Raw genomic sequence first — 27339 nt, 5'->3', positions numbered from 1 at the left:
ACCAGGAGAAAAAGGATGTTTATTTCCATACATCAGGTAAACGGGGATGAGAGCACAGCCCAATGAGTACAAACCAATCGCAGGAGAGAAGAGGGGGACAGCAGATGGGAGCGGCACCAGGCACTGCCCTTGGGCCCCCAAGTCTGGAGGTATTGGTGGGATGATCTTTTGGGGGGGGGGAACTGGGACTGTCAGTCCCCATGTTGTCATGTCTGGGATAAGTGTGTGTGGGCAGGGCGATTAAAAGAAGAAAAATGACTCAGGCTCAGGTCTCAGGGTGAGGACTTGTGTCTGATACATATTAGTACTGACCAAAGCCTCCATCTTCAGTTTCCCCAGACACAAGCCCTCCACCCAAGGCCTTCCCTCTCAAGTCGAGCTTGTGATCCAGGCAACTTGGACTGAGGGGGAGGGAGGCAGTGCTTGGATAAGCCCCGAATTGGCGTAGGTGGAGCGGGTTTACTCTTAAATAGGTCATTGCACATAACACACGGATAAGACAAAGAGGGGTGGGGGCTGGAAGTTCCTGCTGGTACATCCACACCCCTGTCTGTGTAGGCTTGCTCAGCTTGAACCCAGAAGCACCTGAGAGTCCCTCCCCACTCGGACTCTTAAGAAGCTGGACCCAGCTCTGCTCACCAGTCTCTCCAGCTGCACAGAGAAAGGCCTGCTCTCTGAAGAGTAAAGATGAAGCTGAGATTCCTCTAGTCATTCCCGGTGTGGGGAGGCGGGCCAGCTGCCGCGGCAGCCCCCCTCCCACTCTCAGGGATACAGCTGCGATGGAGAGGTTGGGTGTTTAAATTAAAAAAAGTAAATAGACAGCAGGCACTGAGAAGAGAAAGCCCTCGCCCCAAGCCAAGGGGGAAGGAATTGCTGTTTCCTGCCCCAGACTCCACCCCATGGACCCAGCAACCCGAGAATGTCCCAGTAGGCAATCTGTCCACCGTCCCTGAGCAGGGCGCTGACATGGAGGTCAACCTGCTGGCTCCGTGTGGTGCCAAGCCACCTGCCACCCACGGTGGCCCAAGGCAGGAGCAGAAAGTTCTCTTTTCAGAATTGCTCTTCCCTCCACTCTTCCACGTGGAGATGTCAGATACCCCTAGCCTGGGAAGCCCCCAGACCGAAGAGGGTCGGGGGTGTCCCGTGCAGATCCGCAGTCGGATGGGGGAGACCTGTGCCCCACGAAAGAGGTGCCCGTGGCAGCAGGCGGCGGTGGGTGGGAGGGGTCCACACCACTCCCCTGGGCTATGCGTTGGTTTCTGTCTGCTTGGCCTCTGTGTCACTGTCACTCAGATAGTTGTGGGAGTATCGGGGCCTGGAGGTGCCATCGAGAAGATCATGCTCATCATCTGAACGGTCAGGGGCAAGCGACTTCCAGTAGCTGGTGGGGCTGCAGGGAGAGAGAAATGAGATCAGAGGAAGGGCGTTCTTTACTTTCAGCACCCAGGCCTTTGGTCCAAAGGAGGCCCCCCAACCTTATCACAGCATTCCCCCAAAGCCACAAATTGAGAAACAGAAGCCTTCCCCAGTTTCCCCAGAAGATACGCAGAGTAGTAAGAGGAAGGCCATCTCTTTGATTCTGAGAACTTTCTACAACTCCGAAGAAAGCAATGCTGAAGAGCGGTAGATCTCAAACTTGAACATGTGTAAGAATTGGCTGCGGATCCCCGTGTTCTTTCCCCCAAGAAGTTCTCATTTGCCAGCTCATAGGTGAAACCCAGGAATTCTGCATTTTCAACTCCCTCTCTGGAAGATTCCACTACAGGCAGTGCATGGACTGCATTGACTTGGAGACTGCAGATCTGGTGATTACAGGACTACAGCCTGTCTTAGTAAAGTTTCCTTCTAAGGAGAGGCTTTCCTACATTGAATACTCCCAGATCATAACCCTGCTTCCTAATCAGATTTTCCTAAGGGCAGTGAGAATTTCTATCTTTGACCATGACACCGTCTACTCACAAGGAATGGAGACTGAGGATGTAGGAGCTGGCAAGACCTCTGTTTCAAGGTGGCAAAGTCATTCCTGTCTTGGTACCACAATCCAACCCCATAGTTTTCATCAGGCCACTGGGAGCCTTCCACTGTCTCTCCGACCAAGGTATGAAGAAGGATTTCTCCCTGGATGGAGCAGACTCATGGTGTCCAGCATGGAAGGGATCTCACTTCCAGTTCTAGTCACCTTCTCTTTTTTATCTTTTCCAAAGCCTTAGAGCACCCCTCCCCTGCCCCCTCACCTTCGCTTCTGCACTGTAATTTCAGCACTGCTGGAGAAAATGCAGCCCAGGGTGGCTCCACCCCTACCAGTGCCATGCGTTCAGTGGGCCCCTGCCCGGGGCTCCCAGGAACACAGTCCTGCTTCCAGATCCTAAAGAGCTTCTGCTAGGATAAACAGGAATCCTGTGATTTCAATGTCTACCATTCTGATTTAAGGATCTGAGGAAGGCCCTTGTTTACTAACCCTTTCAGAGATCTTGTTTCTCTAAACCGAAAGAGGAGGAAAGAGTGTTCTCCAAGAAAGAACCACATTCTCAGCTTTTCCAACTGTGGTGAGGAAAGGATTTGATCGCTTGAGTATTTCCTGTATGTGAGACACTGTCCCAGGCAGGCTGGATGTGCTTATTCTTTACCACATAAAATGTCATGAGGAAGCTGGTTCAAAGAGAGGAAGCAGCTTGCCCAAGGTCACACAGCCAGTATGTAAATCTGAACCTGGGACCTTAGGCCTCAGAGCCTCTCAAGGACTCCACCTTGTCTCCAGACAGGTGACCTGAGGAGAAAACAAGACGAAACCTGCTTCTCCCCACTGGCCTGGGTGAGAGCCCGGCGGGTGTGTAAAGGCCCGTGTCTCTCTCTCTCTCTGCCCCTGGGGAGAAGGAAGAGCCTGATAGAATACATGTTCAATTATGCAAAATGGTTCAGGAATGGGGCAGCCTGGTTAATAGTTATCGTATGTCTCATGAATGAATTACCATTTTTAAAGGAATCAGAATAGCACAAAACACATTTAATACAAACTAGACTGAACATAAATGAGCCTTACTTGGATGGGCCACAGGCACTTAAGGACTCTGGGGTGTCTCGGGGACAAAATTATAAAGCTGAACGAGCACTGTGCAACATAGGAAAAATTGGGGTCATTTTAGTTTTTGGATTGTTTGAATTCTGAATTAGTGGGAGCCTGATTTCCTTTCCTTTTTTTTTTAGACAGAACTTCTGGGCACCCAATGCTAAGGTCTGCTGTTGGGCAAAGGAAGGAACTGGCTTTGTGGAAAGACAGGAGGGTTATTTTAAGGGCAAAGGAGGGGGTGAGGTAGATGCCAAGGCTGGGACCCAGATGAAAGTGGGGTGCTCCTTTCCTTCCTCACACCTCTCCTCAGAGTGGAGCCGCAGCCCGCACTTCCATATTCCTGTGCCTGCCAGGCAGACACCTGGATGAATGACAGCTGGGTTTCAACACCATTCCATCCAGATGCTGGGAGCAGCAGCGGAGGCAGCCGGGAGGGGTGGATGCCAGACCCCTCTCTCCCCTGCTCCCACCTCGGATGCTCCTTAGCCAGTTTCCTTTGTGGCTTCTGCGGCCACAGCTGTGACCAACAGCAGGTAGCTAGCCCCCTTCCCCAGGGCAAGAGTCAGGGCTGCAATTTGAATGTTTTAACCAAATGCTTTCAAATGCTTTCCTTCCCACAAGCCAGTGTTTCCTGCTCCATGCTGTCACACATGATTTGGTGCACAAGCTAATTCCTGCTGGGCGAGCCCAGGGTGGCGGTCCCCTCCCCCACCCTTTGCTGTGGATGCTTTCCTGTTCAGAATTCTCGAAGGTCCCCATCAACAGGTGGGAAGCTAAGCCACTCAGCCCCTGCCCCAACTCTTCACAGTTTATTTGCCCAAAGCCAGTTCACCCTGAGTCCAACTAGGTACTCTCTCCCCCTGCCCTTCTCTTGCCAGCTCTGTATTGGCTGGTTAGCTTCTGGCTTGGTGCCCACTCTCCCACAGTGAATCCAATCCTTGTTGGAGGTGGTGGTGTGTCGGGTTTCAGGACTACTCCTGTGTTCCTGGTGGACAAAAAGGGCTGTGCTGGTGGCTGAGGGAAGAAACAGGTTGTGTTTTTGTTCTTGCCGGGTCAACAGTGACGACGGACTGAGTCACTGGGGTCTGCAGTCCACCAGTTGCTGGGCAATGTGGGCATAGCCTGGCTAGGCCCGTGTCTAGGCCTGGCCCCCTCTGCTTCCCAAACCTCCCCTCATAGCCCATCAGCTGACTTCCTGTGCCGGGGCAGTAGGGCATTCAGCAGGGCGCTTGAGTGGAAAGCTGCGAAGGTCACAATATCATGACCCCTGCCTTTTCCCACTGTGGTGCTGACAACAGCTCCCTAGAACAACTGAGATGCTTCCTGCTCCTCCCAGAGAATCCTGCAACCATCTGAACATGCGGGAAGCCACAGAGCAGGTCTAAGTCCAAGGGCTTGGTTCTGGAGCAACTCAGGGCCCACAGAATCTGAGTTGGCCATGAGCCTGGTCTGGCTTCAGGTTCCACCTCCCCCTTGCTGTCTCCCCAAACCCATCCCATCACCATCTCCAAGCAGCTGCAAGTAACATTCACTTTCACAGACTGTTCCTTAAAACGAAACTGGTCCTTTTCAGTAGAAATCAGCTCAAGTCAGTGTTCTTGCTCAGCAGCTCCACTGCATAAGAGGCCCACAAGCATGCAACATGTGTGTGTTAGTTCATGCATCAAGGAAACACTGCCCATGCCCCAGGGGGGCTGCGCTCTAGGGTCATACCTCCTGGGAAGCAGCAAGCTTGCCCTGGGAGGGTACCATGCCAAAAACAGCTGCATATAACCAGGGTGATCCAAATGTCACCGCCCACCAGGGAGAGTGGCAACAATGGTATTCCAGTGAGTCAGTCTTTGCCTTTCTTCCAAGGTGGGAGTGTGGGCATAAAGGGTCTAACAGCTTGATCTTCCTTCCCACAGGGAGAAGGCTGAGAGAGGCAGGAGAGCCAGGAGGGGGCTGTCACTCAACAGCTGCTAATTTCTATTCATTAAAACTTTGCAAGATGAGCTAAGACGAGGTGACGCCCATGTGTGGGCTTCAGGTGGGAGGGGTGGGAGAGAGTCAGGCATCTCCAGGTCTGCTGCAGGGTGTGGTGCTGTGGGTGCTGTAAGCCTTGCACTCTGAGCCTCAAGATCCATGCCAGGGGGGAAGATGACATTGCAGGGCAGAGGGAGAGCTGAGCAAAAGGCCCCTTAATTGCTGATGGCCACTGATGCATCAACTCACACCCGGGGGTCAGTTCCAGCCCTTTCCCGGGCCCAGCCTTTCAGGGCTGTGGGCAAAAGTTCTGCATGTGTGCTGCTAGGCCCATACAGTGAATATTACACTCATGTGCTCTGCCTTGGGTCATATGAAGGAGTGGTTAAGGGTGAGTTGAAGAGACTTCATTCAGATCCTGGCAACATCACTTTCCAGCTCTGTAACCTTGGCAAATGACTTAACCCGCCTGAACCTCACCTTTTCCTAGAAAATGGGCTGGTGATCAGATATTTGTTTTGGGGTTAGTGTGAGGATTAAGTGAATAAAATAAGGCAAGTATCTAGGGGGGTGGTCCCTGGCTCAGGGTAAGGGCTTGCCAAGTGGGAGCTGTGACTTGAGGTCACCAGCGAGCTCAGGTGATTGGGTTCAGGGCTCAGAACGACTGACCAGCTCAGCCAGCCTCCACTCTCTGAGGAAGCCAGGAGGCTCTGCAAGGCCAGGCTCGCTGGAGAGGAACGCAGAGGGGCCGAGGGGTGGCGGGTGGGCCGGGAGGACGTTAGTTCACACCGAGTGGCACACGCCATGCTTTGCACGCCGCGCTGGGCACCACCTACTGCACTAGTCGCTCTCGGGCCGGTACAGGTACCGCATCATCAGGCTGTCCACCTCCTTCTTGCGCTTCTTCTCCTCCTTCCGGGATTGCCGGCGCCCCTGCCCGGCCTCCTCGTCCTCCGCAGCCGGGCCCTTCTTCACGCTCGAGCGGCTGTGGCCCGAGACGGTAGAGCCGCTGGACGAGGAGGAGGAGGACGACTCCGACTCTGTCTCTGTTCTCTTCCTTCTCGACTTGGACTTCTTCTTGCTCTTCCGAGAGCGCCCCTTCTTCCGCCGCCTGTGCTCCGAGGAATCTTCAGAGCTGGAGCTGGAGCTGGAGCTACTCCTCCTCTTGCTCCGGCTCTTCCGGCTGCCGCGGGACCGAGACACGTCTGCGGCGGAGGCGGAGCGGCGGATGCTGGTGGCTCGCTCCGGAGGGTCCAGCTGGGCGCTGCGGGTGCTCTGGATGCTCTTCCGGTCATCCTCCTCGGAGTCCGGCTCCAGGCTGCTCCGGTGGAACGGGGCGGGTTTGTAGCTCAGGACCTCGTTGATGGCGGCCTCCAGGTCTGGGTCCAGGTAGGAGCGGCGGCTGACCGGGCGGACACTGGAGCCCAGAGGCTCCTCCGGGGTGGAGGAGGCAGAGGCGCGAGGCCGGGGTGGCACCGACAGACTGCGGGCCAGAGACGACGGGTGGCTGTACTGCGACTGCGCCTCGCTCAAGGCCACGCTGGCTCCGTCGTCCCAGTCGTCCAGGCAGCTGCGGCCCAGGGACAGGCGGGAGTCGGGGCTCTCCCGGCCGAGGAGCGAGGCCCGGCCCAAGGAAGGGCTGCGGGTCATCGACAGGCTGTCGAGCCGGGAGGTGCTGCGGCGGGAACTGGGGGAGCCCGACAGCGAGAAGCTCAAAGAGGAGCGCACCCCGTCCTCGCCGCCGGAGCCGCGCCGCGTGGCCGAGGAGGCCCGGCTGACCGGCGCTGAGACGGCCGAGGCCCGGTCCAAGTCTGAGCCCCAGCGCTTCTCCAGCCGGCTCGTGCGGCCCCCAATGCCGCCGGAGAGGACCGAGCCGCCCTCGTCCGGCTCCTCGGACTTTCTGCCCGAGCCCGGCTCCTCCTTGGGGCCCCCACGGGCCTTCCGGGGGGGCCTCTCCGGGGAGGCCGGCCGCTCGCTCAGGGTGGTGAAGAGCGAATCCTCGTCCCCGGTGCCCCCGATGGAGTCTTTCAGGGTGAGCCGCTTTCGGTAGCTCAGCGAGCTGAGCACCGAGGCCGGCCTCTCCTCCACCCCCTTGCCCTCCTTCCCCGCGGTGCTGAGGGCGGTTCTGGCATGGATAGATTTGGGGGCAGCGCGGGGAGCGGGGGGAGAGAGAGAATGAGAGAGAAAGAGAGAGACAGGCATTAAACCCAGAGAATAAAGACACTGGGGGAGGGAGGAGGAGGAGGAGGAAGGAGGAGAGCTCGGCAGCGGCTCTGGCAAAGTGGCGGTGAGCACGTCGGAGGAAATGAAGCAAAATAATTTGCGTCAGTGAAAATAGCTTCACGGAGAATGTCATGTAAATTAGACTATTGTTCTATTTCATCACTTTTCCCCCTCTAAAACGTTTAGTTCAATTTATTTCATTGTCAACTACCTGCAGCCTGGTGCCACGCTGCGGTGAAACGGCAGTGGGGTGGGGAAGGCGGCATTTTCTGCAGTAACAAAATGTTGTTTGGCCAAATACATTAAACCAATTAAAGGGGGGCCGGGCTGGGTGCTTGTGGTGAGGGGCTGGGCTTGGCAAGGGGCTTCAGGGGCGTTAGAGAAGGAATTGTGGTTGTGGCTTAGTTGCTAAGTCATGTCCCCGGGCTCTCTGCCACCCCCTGGACTGTAGCCCGCCAGGCTCCTCTGTCCATGGGATTTCCCAGGTTAACAATACTGGAGTGGGTTGCCATTTCCTTCTCCAGGGGATCTTCCCGACCCAGGGATCGAACCCACGTCTCCCACATTGAAAGGTGGATTCTTTACCACTGAGCCACCTGCGAAGCCCTTGAGGGAGGAGAGGGATTGCTCTTTCTACCCAGCACACCAGCTGTCTCTCGGAGGGGGTGGAACAGTGTGTCCTGGGGGGTCAGGATGGCTCTGAGTTGGGAGGGGAGAGTCAGCAGAAAAGTGGTGGCAGGAGGGGTAGGAGGAGGGGACTCATGCTGGCCAAGAGGTGAGGGATGGGAATCGGAGTCCCAGATTTCCAGGGTAGCTGCCTGTGCCATCAGAAGACTGTGACTGGCCTGGACAACAGGGGAGCCAGTTTCTGCAGTGGATGGGTGTTAGCAGAAAGCATAGTGGAGGGCAAGTGAAAAGGCCGGAGGAAGAAGAGAACGGGCAGAGAATGAAGTGTGTCTGTAGCTGTGATGGGGAGTCAAGGGGAACTGAGGCCTCTTCTTCTACTATTCCTACCAAGACCTCAGAGGTCCAAAGCTGGCCCTGTCCAGGGTTGTGGGATCCAGAGTCCCCCTGTGCCCTATTTCAGTCTTGATTCCAAGCACACAAACCAACAGGCAGTTCGATCAACCTTTGTTGAATAAATGAGTGGGGATGAAATTAAACCTACACCAAACCAAAGCCCTGAACCTAGTAAAGGAAAACATTCCTTAGGCAAAATAATGGTGATGCAGACCCTGAGTAAGAAGGAACCTGGCCTCCTGTGCACATCCTATGTGCCTAGGCCCCTCCAGGCAAGAAAGAGACGCAAGTGGCGTGAGGCGCACCCTCTGGGATCAAGGCACTGCTCATCTATCCCTGGGGCACGAGGTGGTCTTTGCTCCCAGCCAAGGCCACGTGCTTACCTGGAACTCTTCAAGCTGCCATCATCAGAAGCCGCCTTGGAAGGCCCCTTGTTTTTTGACAGCCATGACTTGACACCGTCGACCCGGTCCTCCAGCTCCGAGTCCACGTCTGAGTCCCCCTCGCTGTGGGATGAGGAGCAGAAAGGTTGGCAAGGCTGGGAAGAGGTGATGACCACGGTCCAGGAGGGAGCACTGAGTGGCAGCCGGTTTGCCTCAGCGGGGGGTGGGATGCAGGGCAGCATGCGCATCAGTGAGTCAGAGAGAACAAGGGGTTAGACTAGAGCACACCTTTCACAAGGACCCTGCCCCGCTCAGCAGCCACACTGTGTGACAGTCACCAGAAGACCCTGGGGGGCATGGAGGCACCTCCACCCCACCTTCTGGGACGAGCTGCTATTCAGCTGACAGAGAACAACAGGGAGACCGTCCATTCGTCAATTACAGCTAAATGGCTCTTGGTTAAAAAGCAGAGTCCGGGGCCCTTCACCTCCTCCCTGAAGCCTGTTCTGCTGTTCTTGTCTGCCTGTTCCCCCAAATGTGGCTACAGCTGCTCCCACTTTCCAAGACTTCACTGCAAGAGAGGGGTTGGTGGCGATGGGACAGAGAAGAGAAGGGCTTTATTATGACTTAAGTGAACTTGAACCTGGAGTCTCCTGGGCTGATGGCAATGCCAACCTGGATACTACAGACCGTACCCCAGATCCATTCTGAAGCTCCCCTTGGCCTTTAAGAAACAAAGAAAGGACAGGGTGGGGGCAGCAGCATTTTCCAAGGGGCTGGTCACAGCTTTAAGATTCAAGCTGAACCTGGAGGTCAGGGTGGGGGTGCACCCAGAAGTCCCAGGCAAAGGCTCTGTCTCTCCTAGCTCCTCTTCCTCCCTCAGGAAGCCTGTGGCTCTTGCTCCCCAAAGGCTTTTATTGGCCAAGCTGACCTGAGCCCTCTCGATAGCCCACAGGAGTCAAATTCTGATGCTGAAATCATGGAGATTTCTTCACAAAGCAGCAAGGGCTTGGAGACAGCTTCTGAGTGAGAATGTTTCTAGAATTCTGCAAAATGTCTGCTCACCATGTTCCCTGCTAGGGATATGCTAGAATTTCTCCTTGATATAAATTTCCTGTCATTTGTGTCAACAGGAGCAGCCCCGTTCCTGAATTATGTTCTTGAATAAATAGTCACACAGGCATGTACACACACACACACATGCACAGAGAAGAAACCACACCACCAGACACTGTTCTGGGGACTGTGAGACAGCAGGACTCATGGGGAGGGGAATAAAGAGGCGTATTTTATGGGCTTCCGTCAAATACAGAATTATAACAAAGACTAGGCTGGCTGATGCCCCGGGTAAACAGGAGTTTAGTAGACAACCCCGAAACCGTTAATGCAAGCCCTGTGCCCCGTCTGAGCCCGGCAGATTTACTGTGGTGCACGGGCCCCATGGAACGCCAATACCTCCTGATTTATACACCCGTGCAAAAAACCTCCTTCTCCAGCTTCACAGCCTGTAATTTATCACCGCCGTTCATAACCATATTGATTGCCTTTAGAAAGGAGGTGCTGTATGCATCGCAAAATCTATGTCTACATGTTAAAAGCGTTTCTGTATAAATCTCCCTTAATACTGTGCTGTTTACTGCTTTCATTAAGGTTATGGCAATAACAACTGTATCTCTAAGTAAATCGAAACATTATTTTTCGCCCGCCTTAGCACGCGCGCTCAATAACTTGAAGCTTGGGCCCAGAGCTGCCGAGGGAAAGACCCACACCACCCCTCTACCATCAGCAGGAACCGGGCTAGGACTGCAGACCCCCGTGTGCCTGCATGAGTGGTGTGTGTGCATGCGCATGTGTGCGGGAGTTTAGAATGTGATCTGAAATGCGCATTTTATCAGGCCTCGAAGCTCCAACAGCCCAAGGATTGCAGAGCTGGAACACACAGGGGACAGACAGTCACGGGCCCAGAATACGAATTTGCCTCCTTACATTCAGAGCAGCGAATGAGTTGAGAAGCTGGCCTGCCTGCCCTTGCCTTCTCTTTAGTTTCAAGCCTATAGAGGATGTTTGGCTTCTTTTCCTTAAATAATCAGGCCCGTAAACAAACTCCAGGGCCAGGCCGGCTCAGGGGGCAGTTGAAATTTTAAATGGCCGGAATTAAACCTCGCATCAAATACAATTTATGTCCAGGCTCATGTGCTATTAGTTAACTGGGAGCCGAATCGCGGGGGAACAAACAAACGGAGACAGAACGGCGGGGGATATTAATTGTGTGTGACAACCGGGCTCCAGCGGCCCTCTATCACTGTTACACACTATTACATTTATCATTAGCTCTCACGGAGTCCTTTGCGCTGCCGCCAGCCCATCCTGGCCAGAGGAGGAGGTCTGCCAGCAAGAGAGAGGGGAGGGGTGGAAACCCAAGGCCGCCCTGGAATAACAACCTCCAAAGACCAGCCCTGTTGAATCTGACGGAGGATCACTTCGATCTAATCCTCCTGAAGGCGCAAGCATCTGCACCTGCTGTTCGGCTCCCACCCAGAAAGAAGGAAACAGAAAGGGGGTGGGGCTACTGGGCTCCCCCCACCTGACTGACAGCTCCGGCACTAATGCCTGGGGCCCCCTTACCAGGGAAGCCCATGGGGGGGGGAGGGCGGGGTACAGTAAACACAGCTGGCTGTGTTCCCTCCCCCTGCCACGCCATCATCCACAGCTGCTTGTTTTCCCCCCAACAAGTAACTGTTAGATGCTCCTCTCCTTCTACCCCGTCTTCCAAAAGTAGGGGGCAGACCTTTCAAAATGCAACACACCCACTTCTTTCAGGCAGGTCAGGCTCCAAAGGAGCCCACGGATGGGGAGAAATCCAACCCAGATCTTCCCCCAAGAGAAAGAGGCCAGAAAGTGGCTACCCTTGGTTTCTGAAGGAGGCGAGGCTGAAACCCAGGAAGGCAGACTGTGGGGACCACCCACTGAGGCACAGCTCCCCTTTCTGATGGAGCCCCCATCCTGCCAACCAAGGATGTGGGGGCCAGGAGCCTCCCAGGCGGAGCACCCTCACGGCCTGTCGCCCTGCCTCCCCCAGGAGAGAGTCAGCCCAGTTAGCGTGAGAGACTAGCTCGAGGAGTGGAGGTCACTGTGTGTCCACATGCGACATGCAGCACAGCGGGAGCCCGGGGTTAGGGGTGGTTAGACACCACGCGAGGAGAGGCAGAGAGCGCGCGCGCTCCAGTCCTCACGGTTTATTCTTTCTTTTCTGATACTTTGTCACCATGTCCTGCAAACTGGAAACAGAAAGAAAAGGGTGGGCAAGGGGGCCAAAAGAACACAGAAAAGTCAACGGGCAAACCAGGGTGGACCCTTCAGCCGAGGACCCACTCCTTTATCGGCAAGACAAGGCTCTGGCTGGCTGAGACCAGGAGGCGGGACAGTGCTGTACTCAGAGGGAGGTTGCCTAGGGCATCATCTCCCTGCCTCAAAGAAGCAGGCTCCCTGGACAGCCCAGGAGCAGGATGGAGCCCCAGCCTTCACGCGGGATGGGGGCAAATCCCAGGGCAGGGGGGTCTGCCCAGGGCAGCCTCGGGAGCTTCTCTAGGGCCTGACTCACCTCTACTGCTGGTCTGCCTGCCTCGTGACTGCCTCCTCAGCCTAAGACCACAAATCTCTCTCCTAAACCTTTCCCCGGGTGGGTTTTATGAGAGAAAATCTCTGGCACAGTAACAAGGCACCACGGCCCTTAAATCTCTGCTCTCCCCAGAGTGGGGCAGGCGCCATCAGAAATGCAGCTAAACGGGGGAATAACTCATCTTGAACAGGCAGAGCTGGAGAGCCAGGTCTTGGAGGCCCGGGGAGGGGTATGGGGAGGACATGGGGAGGGCATCTCACGCAAGCCCCACCTGTCCAGCCCTCAGCCGCCACCAGATGGGGGTCCGTGCTGGGGTTTGGCAGTGAGGGGAGGGTGGGCAGGCAGCTCAGTGGTGGGGAGAGCTAGGTCACAGCTGTTCTACCTGGTCTGGAGGTGGTCACGAGGGCCTCCGAACCAGCCGCAGTTGCCACAGAGGCCCCTCACCTGTTGATGAGGTCCTCGTTCTCGTCGCTCTCCATCTCATCCTCAATAGCAGCCTGCAGGTCCCCGATGCGCTTGAACGCTAGTTTCAGATCAGCCTGCAGGCTCTGGTTAGCAGCTTCCAGACTCTCCAGATCCATTTCCTAGGAGGGAGAGGGGACAGTCCAGTCCACAAGAGGGCTGGCATCTCGTCCAGCTGCCCTAGAAAAGGCTGGCTTCGTATCTTTCCGGGCCCGCAGCCGCTCTGTAGGTGCTGCAGAGAACCTGCAGGACTTTCTCTGCCCTGGTGTGGCTGGGCTGTGGGGGCCCGGCCTCGCCCGAGGCAGAGACTGGTACCACCCTCAGCCCCTGGCCTGCCCTCAGGCTTCGTGGACCGTCTGTCCTCTTGGCACGTTCTCATCCCTCCAGTTCTCTAAACCATGGTTTCTTTGCAGCCCACCTCCACAAGCCCAGGGTGGGGAAGTGTGTGTCTAGCGGCTTCTCAGAGGGCTGCCAGCCTGCAGCCTCGCGGGTGGGGGGCATTACCAGTTCATGTTTCTTGCGGCTCGCCTCCGCCTCCTTCCTGGCGAGCTCGCCCATCTCTTCCTTGGTGTCCCGGAGCTGCCGCTGCAGCCTCTTGTTTTGCTCCTTCTCCCGGTTCTCAGCCGCCACGCGCTGATCCCGTTCCTCAGTCAGCTTCTCCATGTTTTCCTTGAGCCGGCTGGCCAGGCTCTGAACAGGGCGGTGGGAAGAGAGATCCATCAGCTGGGCAGAGAGTGGGGTGTGGCAGAGCTCCGGACTCAGGTGGGCAGCCACTAAAGCCCTGGGGGTGGCTCCCTCTGCTTTTCTGTATAAGGGGGAGAATAACGCCTATTCCCCAGGGGTCTTTTAAGGACCAAATATGGTAAGGGAGGTGACAGCACATCGGGAAGATGAAAGGTGCTACATCATTATCACCACCATCACCTAGGTTGGAAGAGGGCTGTCTAGAGTCCACACTGACATGTGTGGAGCCTCCACAGGCAGCAGGGCTTCCCCCAGAGACCCTAACCCCAGAAGCTCTAAAAGTGAGAACCTGTGCTCAGAGGCAAATGACCTTACTGAGAATTCTGGATTAGGAAGAGACTAAACAGTCATCACGTGCCGAACACAAAGCCATCCCTCTAAACCTGATGAATCTCTCTTTCCCCAGAAACTTGAACACATTTCCTCTCCAAGGCCATAGGATGCCAAGCAGAAAACAACCTGGAGATGGGGGCAGTGTGAGGGAAGCACCCTGCCTCTGATCCTAATCTTGGACCGGTCATGGGGGCTCCGCTCTTAGCCCCTAGCCTCTATGTCTTGAAAATAATTAGAGTGCTAGGCTACATCTTTAAGGGCCATAGGTGTTTAACATTCTGTGCATCTAAACCACAATACTGCCTGTCTGAGCTGAAGGCAAAATGAGAGACAGAGCTGAGGAAAGGGACTGGGACCCTCGAGGAAAGGAGGCAAGTGCTGCAGTCTGTTCTGCGTCCACCAGCCCACCGGCCTCCTCTGCCCTGTAACAGCTTTGGGGCCTGAGGCAACCTACTTAACCCCTTCTGTGTGTACACTGTGGACCAGAATATTACCAAGGCAGAGCACGGACTATTATTAAGCCTCCTCTAATTCTCTCTAGCTCTCTGGAGAACTGTGACCTTGTCTTAGGAGGTTCAGCCACGTTTTCTTCCTAGGTCAAGGGTACTAATGCTCTCCGAGGCCCATTGCCAGCCCTATGGTCACCTGGTTCCATCCTCATCCTCTTTCCTGCTCCACTGACTCAGGGGGAAGGGGGAAGGAAGCAGGGATGCTCAGCACCCACACCATGAACACACTTCTCATGGAGGCCAGTCAGTGCTCAGATGATGTTTACACGCTCAAGATGGAGGAAAGGAAATAGGGAGAGAAGGCTGTAAACCCAGAGAGATCATTTTGCCGGCCTCTTTCTTCCTACCTGCTCTGCTGGAAAGAAAGGTGCTGGAGCATGCAGGCTTCGGGAGAGTGGAACCGAAAGGATTAAATGTGGAGGATGGAGATTATAGTTAGGAGGCAGGAGGGATGGAAGGAGAAGATGGGGGTGAATAGAAAAAGGAGAAGGGTTAGAGGGAAGAGAATGAAAAGTAGAGGGAGAGGACAAAAGGGGTGGGGAGAAAGGAAGAAATAGCTCGGGATAACGAAGGGAATGAGATTGGGGAGAAAACAGACTCAGAGGGAGAGGGAAAAAATGGGGCAAAAATGGAGGAAAATGAAGAGGGAAGGAGAAAAGCAGAGACAGTAGGCGTGGGGAAAATTGACGGAAAACGGGAATAAGAAAGGGAAAGAGAAAGAGCAAGCAGTGAGATGAGAGGACAGACTCCAGCCCTTGAAGAAGTGGCGCCATCCGCTGCATATTTATGACCCTGCTGGAGCGCAGAGAGGGGACCAACGGGGGGAGCGCACGGTGGAGGAAAATATGAAGACGAAAAGCTAAGCTGCTGTGGTCCCTTGGCAGAAAGCACGCACGGAAACAGAATGTAAAGCAGGCAGGCTCCGCGGTGCCCAGAGAGCAGGCCGGGCGGGCGGGGGAGAAGGCACCCGCCCCGTCAGCTGGCCTGGCAGCTTGGCAGGGGCCTCGGAGGAGCGGCCTCAGGCCTGCCTGGCCCTGCTGAGCATGCGTGGCTCCAGCCGGGGCCACTCAGCCCTTCCCCACTGCGGAAGGGATGGGGGAAGTGTGTGCCCACCTCCAGCCGCTTCACTTGGGTCCTTTCAAACTCCAGGCGTGTCTCCAGCTCCCGGATCTTAGCTTCCTGCCTGCTCACCAGGGACTTGTCCACCATGGACTGCTCCAGGAACTCCACTTGGCTCTGGAGGGCTTGTAACTGGGGGGCGGGGGCAGGAAAGGAAGAAAGAACTGAGCCTGGGAAGGGAAGGGGCAGGCTCTATACCCCCTTCCCTGCCGGCAGGATCACCATGGTGACCAGAAGCTGGGGGAGGGAGGGATGCACAGAGAGCTGGAAGGATGGGTCCCTGAGACAGGGGCAGCCCCCACCTGACCCCATGCTGGCAAAGATTTTGCCCTTTGGAGAGAAAGGAGAGAACTAAGGACCAGAGAGGGAATAGAAATGCAAAATGAGGCGGTTGAAGTCAAAAACATCTGCTATGGTGACATGGCTCCAAGCCGAGGCCTTTGCACTCACTGATGCTGACTGATGGCAGAAAGAAGCGCATGTGAACTTGTGAGCTTGGGAGCTGGTCCCCACGAACAGGGACCCTGGCACCCTCTCTCTACCAAGGGAAATCCTGGTCCCCACCTTCTCCTGCAGCTCTTGCTTCTCTTTGTTGGCTTCTTCTAGTTGAGCTTGGAGATCATTCATCTGAGCCAGGTCCCGGGAGGCCTGGGAAAGGAGAGAGTGCCGAAGCAGGACTTCCCATGAGCACCAAATTCCAGCCACTCTGCCCCACTCGGAGGGCCAGGGCACACAGGCACTGTGACGGGGACCTACAAGGAGGACCAGGGGACGGTGCCTGTGCAGGGGGTGGCGGGGCACTCCTGGGCGGGGTACCTGAGCCACGGCCGCCTTGTGCTTCTTCATCAGCTCGTTCATGTCCTCCTGATCCTCCTCCAGCCGGTTCTGGATCTCATTCTTTTCACGCTGAAGGCGGCTCAGCTGCTCCTCCAGCTGGACAGAGGCAAAGACAGACCGAGAGCATCAGGCCTGGCGTGACTAATGGCCCTGGGTTGGAAGACTGAACCTCCCTTTGCCACCACCAGTGGGAGGAGCTAATGATGGGGCCAGGCGGACCCGAGGGAGGGTGTGCAGGACCAGTGATGCTCAGGGAGCTGCCTGTCCTGCCCTGCTCTGGGCCTGGGAGCTGAGTGGAAGGACTGTCTTTGCAGCTTAGGCAGCGTGTATGTGTGTGTGCGCGCACTAAATCACTTCAGTCGTGTCCAACTCTTTGCAAGTCTGTGGACTGTAGCCCACCAGGCTCCCCTGTCCATGGGATTCTCCAGGCAAGAATACTGGAGCAGACTGCCATGCCCTCCTCCGGGGGATATTCCCAACCTAGGGATGGAACCCATGTCTCTCATATCTCCAGGATTAGCAGGCAGGTTCTTTACCAATAGCGCCACCTGGGAAGCCCAGCTCAAGCAAACCCTGGGCTAAATGACAGCTGCTTCCCCACAGCTCTTTGGAGGCTAATAAGAAGGCAGAAAAGGTCTACGCAGAACCAAAAGACCCATCATCCAGCACTAGCGACTAGGCCTTAACCTCTGGGCACGCTGCCCTCTCCAGGCCCCAGGGAAGGACCCCTCAAATCTGTGAGGCTCTCCTGGCCTGGACTCTTGTCTCCCACTGGGACTGCCTGCTCCCCGCCCATCCAGTCCCCACGGCCAGTCCACTCCTGTGGGGAGGTGAAGAGACAGCCAACAGCAGCTTCAGGAAATGAATGAATCTATTAGCCAGTAATTCCAAACCAAAATGACTGCGTTGGCTCCTTCTCTGCCCCCATCCATCTTGTTACCGGGCTGCGGGGAGCTGGGGATGCCTCCGCCAAGAAATTTATTAACTTGGATTTAAATAAAATGGTAATTTTATAACAGCCTTTTTTAACACAATTAAGGAATTTGAATTACTCACCTGAAAACTGCTGAGGAGCACAAATGTCACAGGGATAAATCAAGCCCAGGAGACTGGCATCTCTCTGCAGCTGGGAGACTAGCTGGGGGGCTGGGGAGCTCAGAGCCAAGTCCAGCCTCCTCCCCTGCCCCGTTCCCTGCCTGAAGAGGTATACCAGTGGCCGCATCCCAGTAATGAGCTCTCAGCCGATGGATGGGCCGTGGGAGAGGTGGGGAATTAAAAGGGAGGCATTAAATAAGCGCTCTAATTAGCTGCCGCTTGGGCTTGTCAGTGGGGCTGGCCGGGGGCAGGGGAGGGAAACGGAGTCATCCCGTCCTCTTATCGGTGTTTCTGCTAATCTCTAGGTACCTGTTTACATCCCTCAGCCACATTAGCTGCTTTATTTATGGTGTTAGGGCCTGTGGCCAAGCTCCCACAGGCAGGTGGTTAAACAGGGAGATGGGTCCTCGCTGGCTTCCTCTTCCATCTTGCCGCCCCCTCCCAGGCCTCTAAGTGGGGAGAGGCAGAGGAGTGGAGGCCTATTCTCCCTGCAGAAAGTCCTGGGCTGGGGAAGGAGCCTTGTTTGGGGTAAAAGGAGCCACTGTCATGGCTCCATTGTCCCTCAGCCCCCCGAGTCTGGCCCTGCACACCCTGCGTCCTTACCGCTGTCTTGGCCTTGGCGATGTCGTCGATCTGCAAGTGCAGGTCTTCGATCTCCACCTCCATCGCTTTCCGCGCTTTCACGGCGGCTGCACAAGTGAACTCTGACTCCTCCAACTGAACATAGAGCCAACCCCCGCCCCCGCCCCAGGGAGAGATGTCAGCCACTCCCCGGGGAAAGGAAGGCTGTGCAGGGGGCTCCCGGGGGAGAGGGAACCCCGGCGCTCTCCGCCTCCTCCGTTCGCTTCAGATCCCAGGGCTGTGATGTGTTATGAGTGCACTGAGGTCTCTGCCTATGATGGGGTGGCAGGTGCGGGGCCATCCTCACCACCCTGGGCTTGACAGTCATGCCTGCAGCACACGCTGACCCTCAGGAGTCCAGCTTCTCCCCGCTTCCCTGTCACCTTCCTTCCCAAGGACTCAAGAACCACTGGCGAGAAGGAGAGGGAACTGATGACGTCCTATCTGCGGATACCTGGTTCTTCAGCTGGGCGATCTCTCTCTTGCTGGGTGCGTTGTTCTTCAGGTGATCCAGCATGATCTGGGCGTCTGCCAGCAGGGCCTTGGTGCGCTTCAGGTCTTTCCGGAGCCGTTTCTCTGACTCGAAGTCGCGTTGGTTCACCTGGATAGACACCAGGAGCTGGGGCTCAGGGCTCTGCCCTGGGCCTCCTCTTGTCTTGCCCAAGCCCCCTCCTCGCCCTGCCCTCACTCTGAGATGCCTTAATGAGCAACGACAGTGGCAGTGCTGGGATTACACCAGCTGAAGTGAGAAAGCCCGGTGTGCCCTGGGTGGTAATCACCCTCCTGCATGTGATGGCAGGGCCCTACGGAGCTCCCAGCGCCCTCCTGCTCCCGGATTTCCCCGCCCTAGCCAGCGGTCTCTGCTCACCTGGTCACTGAGTGTGGCCAGCTTGCTCTCCAGCTCCCGCTTCTCCCGCAGCACCTTCTGCTTATCCTCGTACTCCTCCTCAAGCTGTACTTCCATTTGCTTTAACTGCAAACAGGGGCCCATGGGTCCCTTCAGAGTCAGGTGCCAGGCAGCCCCTTCCCTGCTGGACCCCCCCATGCCCGTGGGATAAGAGTGGGGCGGGGGCTGAGGATGGATGACCTGGAGGGGCAGACCCTGAACTCAAAGTTTCCAGTGTTTCAGAGCAGCCTGGGAGGAAGGGGAGGGATGGCAGGCCACGAGCAGCGGCGCAGGCCCAGGTGGGAGCTCTTGTTCCAGAGCCTTTCTGCCTGCAGCTTGGCACAGAAAGTGGGGGGTGTTAGCTCCCCAAGGACCTGGGCCTCTCTACGGACCCTCAGAGCAGCACACATCCTGGCCAACGCCAGGATCCCAAGCAGAGCTTCCCAGTCCTGAATAGCAATGGAATATAGTGAAGGACGGGGAAGCCTGGCGTGCTGCAGTCCACGGGGTCGCAAAGAGTCAGACACGACTGAGCGACTGAATGACAACAGAGATAAAGAAAACAGAAAAGCATTTACTTTAGATTTGTTTTTTAACTGAAATATAGTTAATCTGCAATGTTGGGCCAATCTCTGCTGTACGGCAAAGTGATTTCGTTATATACATACAGACATTCTTTTTAAAAAAATGTTCCTCTCCATTATGATTTATCACAGGATATTGAATATAGCTCCCTGCACTATATGGTAAGATCTTAGTGTTTATGCATCCTATACATAATAGTTTATATCTAGAAAAGTTCTTACTGTAACGCACTGATGGGGGAGCCAGTGTTTCTACCGGACGGGTCAGAGCCAACTGGTTTACCTTCTTCTGACACGACTGCCGGGCCTCCTCCACCTCCTCATCCCGATTCTCCATCTCCTTGGAATGGGTCTGCCTCATCCGCTCCATCTCCATCTCGAGTCGCAGCTTGGCCTGCAGGTGGGTGGGAGTAAGGGCTGGGTTTCTTCCCCGGCAGTACCCCGACCCCTCCCCACCGCACCTCGATCGGCCGCTCTCCCCGGGCTTGGGAGCAGGGAACATCTCTGCCACCAGTTCCCTGTGCTCCCACCTTGCTCTGGTGGCAGCTGGCTTCTCCAGAGAAACTGAACTCCTTTACTAGAGGCCTGGCACAGGCCCAGGGAAGGCTGCTGGGCGTGGGGGCAATCCTGCCGCTTTTCCACTTGGCCTCCGGGCTCTAGCTGCCTGGACTGACACGGTGGCTCAGTGGCAGGCTGGGCGGGCTCACGGCCTTCCAGCTGCCCTGCCTCCTGAGCCCCTCACCAGTGGAGCTCAATTAAGATCTGTTCTCGTGGAAAGTGCCGTGAAAAAGCTTAATTATCTTCACACTGTGGCTGGCACAGATCAGATGCCCCCTCAGTACTTTGTGAATAAGAGAAGCGATGACCGATTGGATTCGGGATCTTGTCCTCCTCTGGCCCGCACCCCGGGGCTGCAGAGAGGACGGTGCTGCCTCCCTTGGCCCAGCCCTCAGCACCTGCTCCAGCATCTGGATGGTCCCCGCCTGCTCGTCCAGCTCTTCCTCCTGATCCTTGGCCTTGGCCTCCAGGTCTCGGAGCTGCTTCTTGACCTTGGCCAGAGAGGCTTCATCCTTGGACTCTTGGGAAGAAATGTCCTGGAGCTCGGCCTCCAGTGACACAACCTTCTGGGTGAATCCTGCGATGTCCATGTCTTTTTCCTGGAGAGAAAGAGAAGATGAGGCTGGTCCTGGGTGGGCCCGAGCCTGGGGCGGGGGGAGGTGCAGATGGCGGGCAGCCCCACGCACCTCCATTTGCTGCTTCAGGCTAAAGGCCTCGGCGAGGAGCATGTCCTTCTCCCGCTGTAGTTTCTCCCGCTGCAGCTTCTCTCGCTGAGCCTCCTCGTGTGCCTGTGAGAGTTCGCTGTCGAACCTGCCAGGGAGCGTGGCCATGGCGGCTCCATCAGATAAAGGAAGAGTCCGGGCCTCCAGCACCCGGAGGTGGCCAGGAAGTGGTGCCACAGACCCGGACAGGGTGCAAGACGGGAGGACTCATGCTGCCTGAACTTGGGGCCCGCGCAGAGAGGTGACGGGTCAGGCCACCAGGGCCCTGATGAGCAACCTGGTCTGGGATTAAGGGGTGGGGGAGCATTTCATCGAGAGAGCCTAAAAGGGACCCACAGACTGCTTCCAGGGAAGAAGTGGACAGACTCTCCTCTGGCGTTAAATCTCAGCCTTTTCTCTTTCAACAGATCAAAGGATAGGAAGAGGGACCAGGGTGAAGGCAGAAGGGGTGTCAGAAGGGGTGGAAATGAACATCCTGCCTCATCTCACTCACTTTCTACAGCCCTAGACAGAGCAACTGGCTGCTGCGCCACCTCTGGGCCCCAGCTTCTACCCAGGCCTACCTGTCCCAGCAGCACCCCATCACCCCAGGACACCCCACCCTGGGCTGGAGGCCCCATCCCCCTGTGCCCAGCTAGCAGCATGCTTCAAGGGGGAACACGGGCCACGGCTGGGGTAGGGGGCCCCTCCTTTGTTCCTCCACTTCCTAGCCTTCCATCTCCTGCCCAGTGACTCCAAACAAGGAGCAAATTGCTGAAATTCCTCTTAACACCTTCCCGGAATAGCTAATCGGGTTCCTGTCCCTGTCGAAAACTGACGAGCTCACTCCCATCCCAACCCCACGTCAAGAAAAAAAAAAGTAAGAAAACTCCAGGCCTGCTGAAACTCAATAAGTTGCCCAGCGGGGAGTGCAGCAAGATAGTAACTAGGTCGAGCTGGCACTGTCATGGGGTGCTCCGAGGGGGGCCCCAAGGGTGCCTGCCTCTAGGTAAAAGGGAGGGTGTGGGTACAGATAAGAACCAGGAGAGCAGAGAGTCAGAGCCCTGGGAGGGAGGAATATAAGGCTTTCCTAGTGCCCCTCACTTGGCAATGAGCCCAGGAGGCCGAGGGTAACCCCAGGTCCCTGGAGGGACCCAGCCTTGCCCTCCTCACCCCCAGGGCTGTGGGGCTGTCCCTTCACAAAAGCAACCGGTGCCTCTGCTGAGAACCCGATCTCTGCAGAGGGGATCCGGGTGCCCACCCCACTCCCTGGAGCGTCCTGCTGTTCCCAGAATGTGGGGGTGCCTCCCTGTTCCTAATAAAGGCATCCCATTCCCATCCCGGCCTGGGAAATTAATTTAGATTGACTTTTCTCCTGCGAGGGCTGTCCCCCCACCCTGCCACTTCGGGTCATTATCATAATGAGATGGAAGTGGCAGGTAGTTAAATGACATTAGCCAGGAGTCTGTATTTGTGTAGCTGAGGCAACAGGGGTGGGGGTGGGGCATGGGAATGGGGAGCTGGGTGTTCAGGGGTGCAAGGGGCAGGACCGCCATGGAGTGGTTCCTGTCTGGGTCCTGGGTGACGCCCATCCTTCCAGATCCCAGGCTGGGTAACAGCACATACTCAGGGATGGAGGAGGCAACATCTAAGAGCAGAGCCCCGAGCAGGCCGTTAGGAACGCTATGGTCTACAAGCGCCTCGGAGGTCAGAAGTCAGACCCTGACTCTGATTCCAGGGCGAGGGACCAGGCAGATAAAGCCCCTGCCAAATTCAGGCCCTCTCGTCTCTCCTCCCTGGAGGGAGGCAGGGAGCTGCTCAAGGAGGTCCTCTACATCCCAGCCAGGGGACCCACCCACCTCCGCTGCTTCTTCTCCAGCTCATGGTTGCGGACCTGCTGGCCCTCCAGGTGCAGCTTGGTGTCCTGCAGCTCGGCCGTCAGCCGCTGGCACTTCTTCTTGAGCTGCTGCAGGGTCCGCTGGCTCTCATCACTATCTGCCTGCAGGTCCCCGAGCTAGGCGGGTGAGATGGGGGTGCAGGGTCAGCGCCCATCGAGAGGCCTGGAGGTACTGGTGGAGGAGGTGAGGAGAGGGCGGTGCGTGAAGGAGAGGGAGGTCTGGGGACCAAGGATGAAGTCAGGGTTGTCCGGGGAATCTAAGACATGCTGACAATAGTCTGCCCTTGGTCGTCCCTCACATCCAACGTCAGCCCTTCCCTAGTGCTCCCAGGGCCTGCCTGGCTCACCGGCCATTCCCCACGCCAACACGTGGCGCCAAGCCCCTCCCCGCCCCTCCAGGCATGGGTCTCCACTCCCTGCACCAGCCTCACCCGCCTCTCCAGCTGCCTCTTGCTCTGCTGCTCCACCTCCAGCTTGTCCTCAAACTCCTGCTGGAGCCGTTTCTTGGTGAAGTCCACCTCCCGCACGGCTCGCTCATACTTCAGACGCCACTCGCCGCCTGTGGGGTGGGGGCAGACAGGGGATGAATAAGATGCTGAGAGTCCCCGAGAAAGGGTGGAGGGGGACGAAGGATGGGAGAGCAGGTGGAGTCAGCCAGAGGGACTCAGAAAGGTCCCTGGATTGGTGACTTCTTTCCAAGGCAGAAGGAACCACTAGCCAGCCTAGAGAGAGTGATGTGGCCACGTGTGCTGTCTTCTCCCAAGGACCGCCAGAACGTGGTCCTCAAACATTTTCATTATCATGGTTGTTGTGGTGGTTTAGTCACCATGTCATGTCCAACTCATGCGACCCCATGGACTGTGGCCTGCCAGGCTCCTCTGTCCATGTGATTCTCCAGGCAAGAATACTGGAGTGGGTTGCCATTGTTACCTCCCTCCATGATAATCCCCTGCACTTATTGGCACCTCTACTTTCTCATCAATTTATTTCACACAGCCTTATAACAGCTCTACAGACAGGAGACAAGGGGTGTGGTTATCCAGGGGTGGGCCTCAGAACTCGCCACTCAGGCCACTGCCAAGTCCTCCGGCCTCTGACCCACCTGTGTCACCATCAGCCACTTCCCCGTTGATCTCAGCTGCCCGGATGAGACGGGCCTCCATCACCTCCATTTCCATCACCTCCATTTTCTTCTTCAGTGCATCGTACTGGGTCTGCAGAGAGGCGGTTACGTGCTGTGCTGCCCCACCCCCTCACTCAGTACCGCCCGCGCCCCTGAACCACACAGACCACAGTCACAAGCTTACCCAGGGCAGACAGGGGTGCTGGGCTGGTGGCAAAGATGCCACCTATCCTAGGGGGAGTGGACAGGCACTAGCATGTATGGCAGCTGCTAGCTTGGCCCTGCCCTTACCTGCAGCTCCTTCATCTCCTTCTCAGCCCGGAGCCTCTCCGCGGTCTCTGCGTCCAGCAGCTGGGAGGCGGACTCTCCTGTGTTACGTTCATCCGTCAGCTCCGATGTCAGCTCTGAGATCTGGGGTTGGGGGAGGGAGTCACCACCCGTTGAACCGACTGCCTCACTCAGCTGGAACAGTGGTGGTGGGGGGGGGGCGCCTTCTGGGCTAGGCACCCTGCAGAGGGGGGTCAGTCTGTCTGGTGCTGGGAATCACTCACTCACCCGGGTCTCCAGCCGGTCACTGCTGAGCCGCAGCTCGTTCCGCTCCTTCTCCACTTTCTCGAGCTTGCTCTTCAGCTGCTGAATCTCCTCCTAGGGCGCGGGAAGGAGGGCAAAGTGAGCCAGAGCCCCTGGGAAACACTGGGGTGGGATCTGCACCCCTGGGGTGAACCAAGCTGGTGAAGCTCAGGCCACGACACGAGGGAACTGGAAGCCACCGCCTGCCTGGGGCTCCCTCCCTAGACCCCTCCCCATGGGCTGCGGACACCTGAGGTTTTATCCTAAGAAGATACCCGGGGGCTCCCTAGAGGGACGTCTTCTGTTTGCTAGGCATGGCTCAAGGACACCCGCTCTGTGGACTAAACAAAGGAGCACTGGGGAGCCCAGGACAAGTTGGCAAAACTCTGGCCCACGTGGATGAAGTTCAGCCCTCCCCTCCCCGGGCTGTTCCGTACGTCTTTGTTCCGGATCTGCTCTTCCGACAGCTGGACCTCGATGAGGGGTCTCACGGTGGTGAAGAGCTTCCACCAGGGCCAGTCCTTCACCCCTTTGTTCTTCTTGATGTTCTTCTGCACGCAGCGAATGGCCAGGTCCTGGATCTAAGTTGGGGTGGGAGTGGCGCACAGCAGGCTGTCAGTCCCAAGTCCAGCCAGGATGGTCCCCGCCACCAGCCCCAGGCTCTGGGGCTGCCCCTCTGGCCACCAGACCCACCCCGAGTCAAACACTCCCTGAGCCACCCCTTGCCCCCAGCCTCCCTCCGACCCTCAGAGAGTGGGCGGCAGAGAGTGTGGCCCCGGGAGCACCGGGCTGGGCGCTAACCGATCCGCCGTCATTAGGAATAATTTCGTCTGCTTTATTTGCTGCCTGATTATTTCCAGCACGCCGGCCTAGATGTGCTATAAAACCTAATCTTGCTGAAACACAAGAGGCGGCGGTGCTGGCTGTTTTATGGACTTGCTAATAAGAAAAGGAGTCGCTGACACAGCTCCTTAATCTTCATGGAGCAGCCTGTGATCCCTAGCCCACCTTTGCCTGGGCCCTGCTCCCCACCACCCAGCCTCGGACCAGGCCACACGATCTCATCACCAGGCACATGAGCACTCTGGCTGGCACAGGGGGGCTGCCCATCCCCTGCCCTGGCCCAGGGTGCCCCTGGGAGGTCCTGCCTCTTCTCCCCCAGGTAAGGATAACTCACAACCCCATGAACGGCCTCTTGCCTCACGGGAATGCCTCTCCCAGTCCCACCCCTACACCCGGAGCTCAGCGCTGCCCAGATAGGCTGGGGAAGGGGACCAGGCTGTCCCTGGAGCAGCACCTTCTTCTTCTTGAAGTGCTGGCGGGCCAGGTAGCCCCTGCAGGCCGCCTGGAACAGGGTTAGGTTCCGGCTGGTCTGTTCATCTCGCTGCTCCTCCAACCGCGCCAAGGTGCCCGCTCGGAAGAACACCTGTGGAGACACGGGCCAGGTGAAGGGGGGGAAGGAGAGAGGCAGGGGGCAGCTGGGCGGAGAAATGAGCAGCTAGCACAGAAAACCAGTGGACCCAGGGCGTGGCCTTTGGCCTGGGGAGAGCCTAAAACCCTCGTGTCTAAGGCGGAGGAGGGCTGGCGGCTGGGGAGGCCTGGGAGGGAGGAGCAATGTGGGAAAGAGAGGAAGGAGACGGAGGCCAGAGAGAAGTCATCTGGGACAAGAAGGACGCGCCATGGATGCCCCACGACACCTCTGGTGGCTTCGTCCCCAGGGCCACCCACGCCCCTGTGCCCGCGGCCACCACAGGCCCAACCACAGGCTCCAGCCGCCTGGGATCAGGGGACGGTGTACGTGTGGAAGAGGCAAAAGAGCAGGCAGCGGTGTGCAGAGAAGGGGGAGGTGTGCAGAGAGGGGGCCCCTCTCTGCACCCTCCCCAGTCACTTTCATTTCAGACCGTCTCCTCTTTCATGTGCCAACACCCACCCCCACACCCAGGTTTCACCTCGTGAAAAAACCGGTGGGGTGGGCAGGGGTTGGCCCAGGCGAGGGACCTGTCATACAGGTTTGGGGGCAGGAGGGCAGATGTGAGAGGAACCAGCTGGGCACCCCCACACCTGGCCTTTCCTCTCACCCTTCTCTGCCCTGAGCTGGGCCTGGGTAAAATTCTCTGTGCTAAGAGAAGAAGAAGAGGGGGAATGGTCAGGTGAAAAAAACAGGACTCTGGTATCCTCAGAGAGGGCAAGGGCCGTGGAAGTACAGGCCATCACCACCGTGCCCAGAGACAGAATATTTGCTTTCGGGGGGCAAAGAGAAGACATGAACTCCATAGGAAACAGCACCGATAGGTATGGTGTCCCCAGGCTTCCCTCCAAGGAAGGAGCGGGGAGACGGCCACGCTTTCTGCTGGGAACGTTTTGCCTCCTGGCAGGAACTGAGTCCCGTGGGGCTGGCCTGGGAGAAAGTCGCTCAGTCCTCCACAACACATGGGGCTGAGCGCCGGGCATCTCCCATGGGTCTCAGCCCTCCCTGAGCCTCCGTGTCCCACAGCGCGGGAGCCTGAGATTCCACAGCGGCTGGGGAAGACCCAGGTCCCTGGAGGGAGAAGGCCAACGTGCTAGTGGTCAGCGCGCAGCTGTCTGAGCAGGCAGCAGCAGCGAGGTGCCAGGGAGGGGGATGGAGAATGGCCCAGAAACACACGGAGACGAGAAAGGGTGGTGTAGAGTCGAGAGCAGTGAGCCTCTCTTGACAGTTGTCCTTTATGCAGTTGAATCTCTTTGGGTATTAGGTGAAATCTCAGGGCCATCTCCTCCCCCAGACATACCCACCCATTCATATTTTACAAACAAAGTCAGGGATGCTCTCAGACCCCCAAACTTCCTTGCCTGAGCTCCACTCCCAGCCACCTGTGGGCTCAGATGGAGACCCCATTTCCTCTGGAACAATGTGACAAACACACAGTGGATCCTTGTTCACCACCACAGCCTGTGTGCGTGCGTGCTAAGTCACTCAGCCGTCTCCAACTCTTTGCAACCCCATGGACTGTACCTGCCAGGCTGCTCTGTCCATGGGATTCTCC

At 56.9% G+C, this 27339-nt stretch overlaps 1 protein-coding gene across 8 annotated transcripts in view; it reads right to left on the bottom strand.

The window, feature by feature from the left end:
- MYO18A (myosin XVIIIA) overlaps nucleotides 1–27339 on the bottom strand; it is a 100273-nt gene continuing 72934 nt past the window's right edge. For 6 of the 8 annotated variants that reach the window (XM_065910291.1, XM_065910295.1, XM_065910292.1 and 3 more), the window contains 22 exons: nucleotides 25614–25742; nucleotides 24754–24897; nucleotides 24302–24391; nucleotides 24038–24157; nucleotides 23726–23837; nucleotides 23055–23182; nucleotides 22586–22740; nucleotides 20712–20835; nucleotides 20424–20624; nucleotides 19751–19861; nucleotides 18866–18970; nucleotides 18452–18598; nucleotides 17980–18093; nucleotides 16261–16377; nucleotides 16009–16092; nucleotides 15439–15576; nucleotides 13244–13429; nucleotides 12722–12861; nucleotides 11892–11936; nucleotides 8659–8781; nucleotides 5869–7157; nucleotides 1250–1390 (listed from right to left, as the gene is read on the bottom strand). In XM_065910291.1, coding sequence (XP_065766363.1) covers nucleotides 5873–7157; nucleotides 8659–8781; nucleotides 11892–11936; nucleotides 12722–12861; nucleotides 13244–13429; nucleotides 15439–15576; nucleotides 16009–16092; nucleotides 16261–16377; nucleotides 17980–18093; nucleotides 18452–18598; nucleotides 18866–18970; nucleotides 19751–19861; nucleotides 20424–20624; nucleotides 20712–20835; nucleotides 22586–22740; nucleotides 23055–23182; nucleotides 23726–23837; nucleotides 24038–24157; nucleotides 24302–24391; nucleotides 24754–24897; nucleotides 25614–25742 — 3798 coding nt within the window. In that variant the 3' untranslated portion in view covers nucleotides 1250–1390; nucleotides 5869–5872. Of the gene's footprint in view, nucleotides 1391–5868; nucleotides 7158–8658; nucleotides 8782–11891; nucleotides 11937–12721; nucleotides 12862–13243; nucleotides 13430–15438; nucleotides 15577–16008; nucleotides 16093–16260; nucleotides 16378–17979; nucleotides 18094–18451; nucleotides 18599–18865; nucleotides 18971–19750; nucleotides 19862–20423; nucleotides 20625–20711; nucleotides 20836–22585; nucleotides 22741–23054; nucleotides 23183–23725; nucleotides 23838–24037; nucleotides 24158–24301; nucleotides 24392–24753; nucleotides 24898–25613; nucleotides 25743–27339 lie in introns of all 8 variants that reach the window. The other 2 variants (XM_065910296.1, XM_065910297.1) reach the window with 2 other exon arrangements.

Source organism: Muntiacus reevesi, chromosome 18 (assembly GCF_963930625.1).
Source record: "Muntiacus reevesi chromosome 18, mMunRee1.1, whole genome shotgun sequence".
Taxonomy (NCBI): Eukaryota; Metazoa; Chordata; class Mammalia; order Artiodactyla; family Cervidae; genus Muntiacus; species Muntiacus reevesi.
This window is presented reverse-complemented; position numbering and strand designations above follow the sequence as displayed.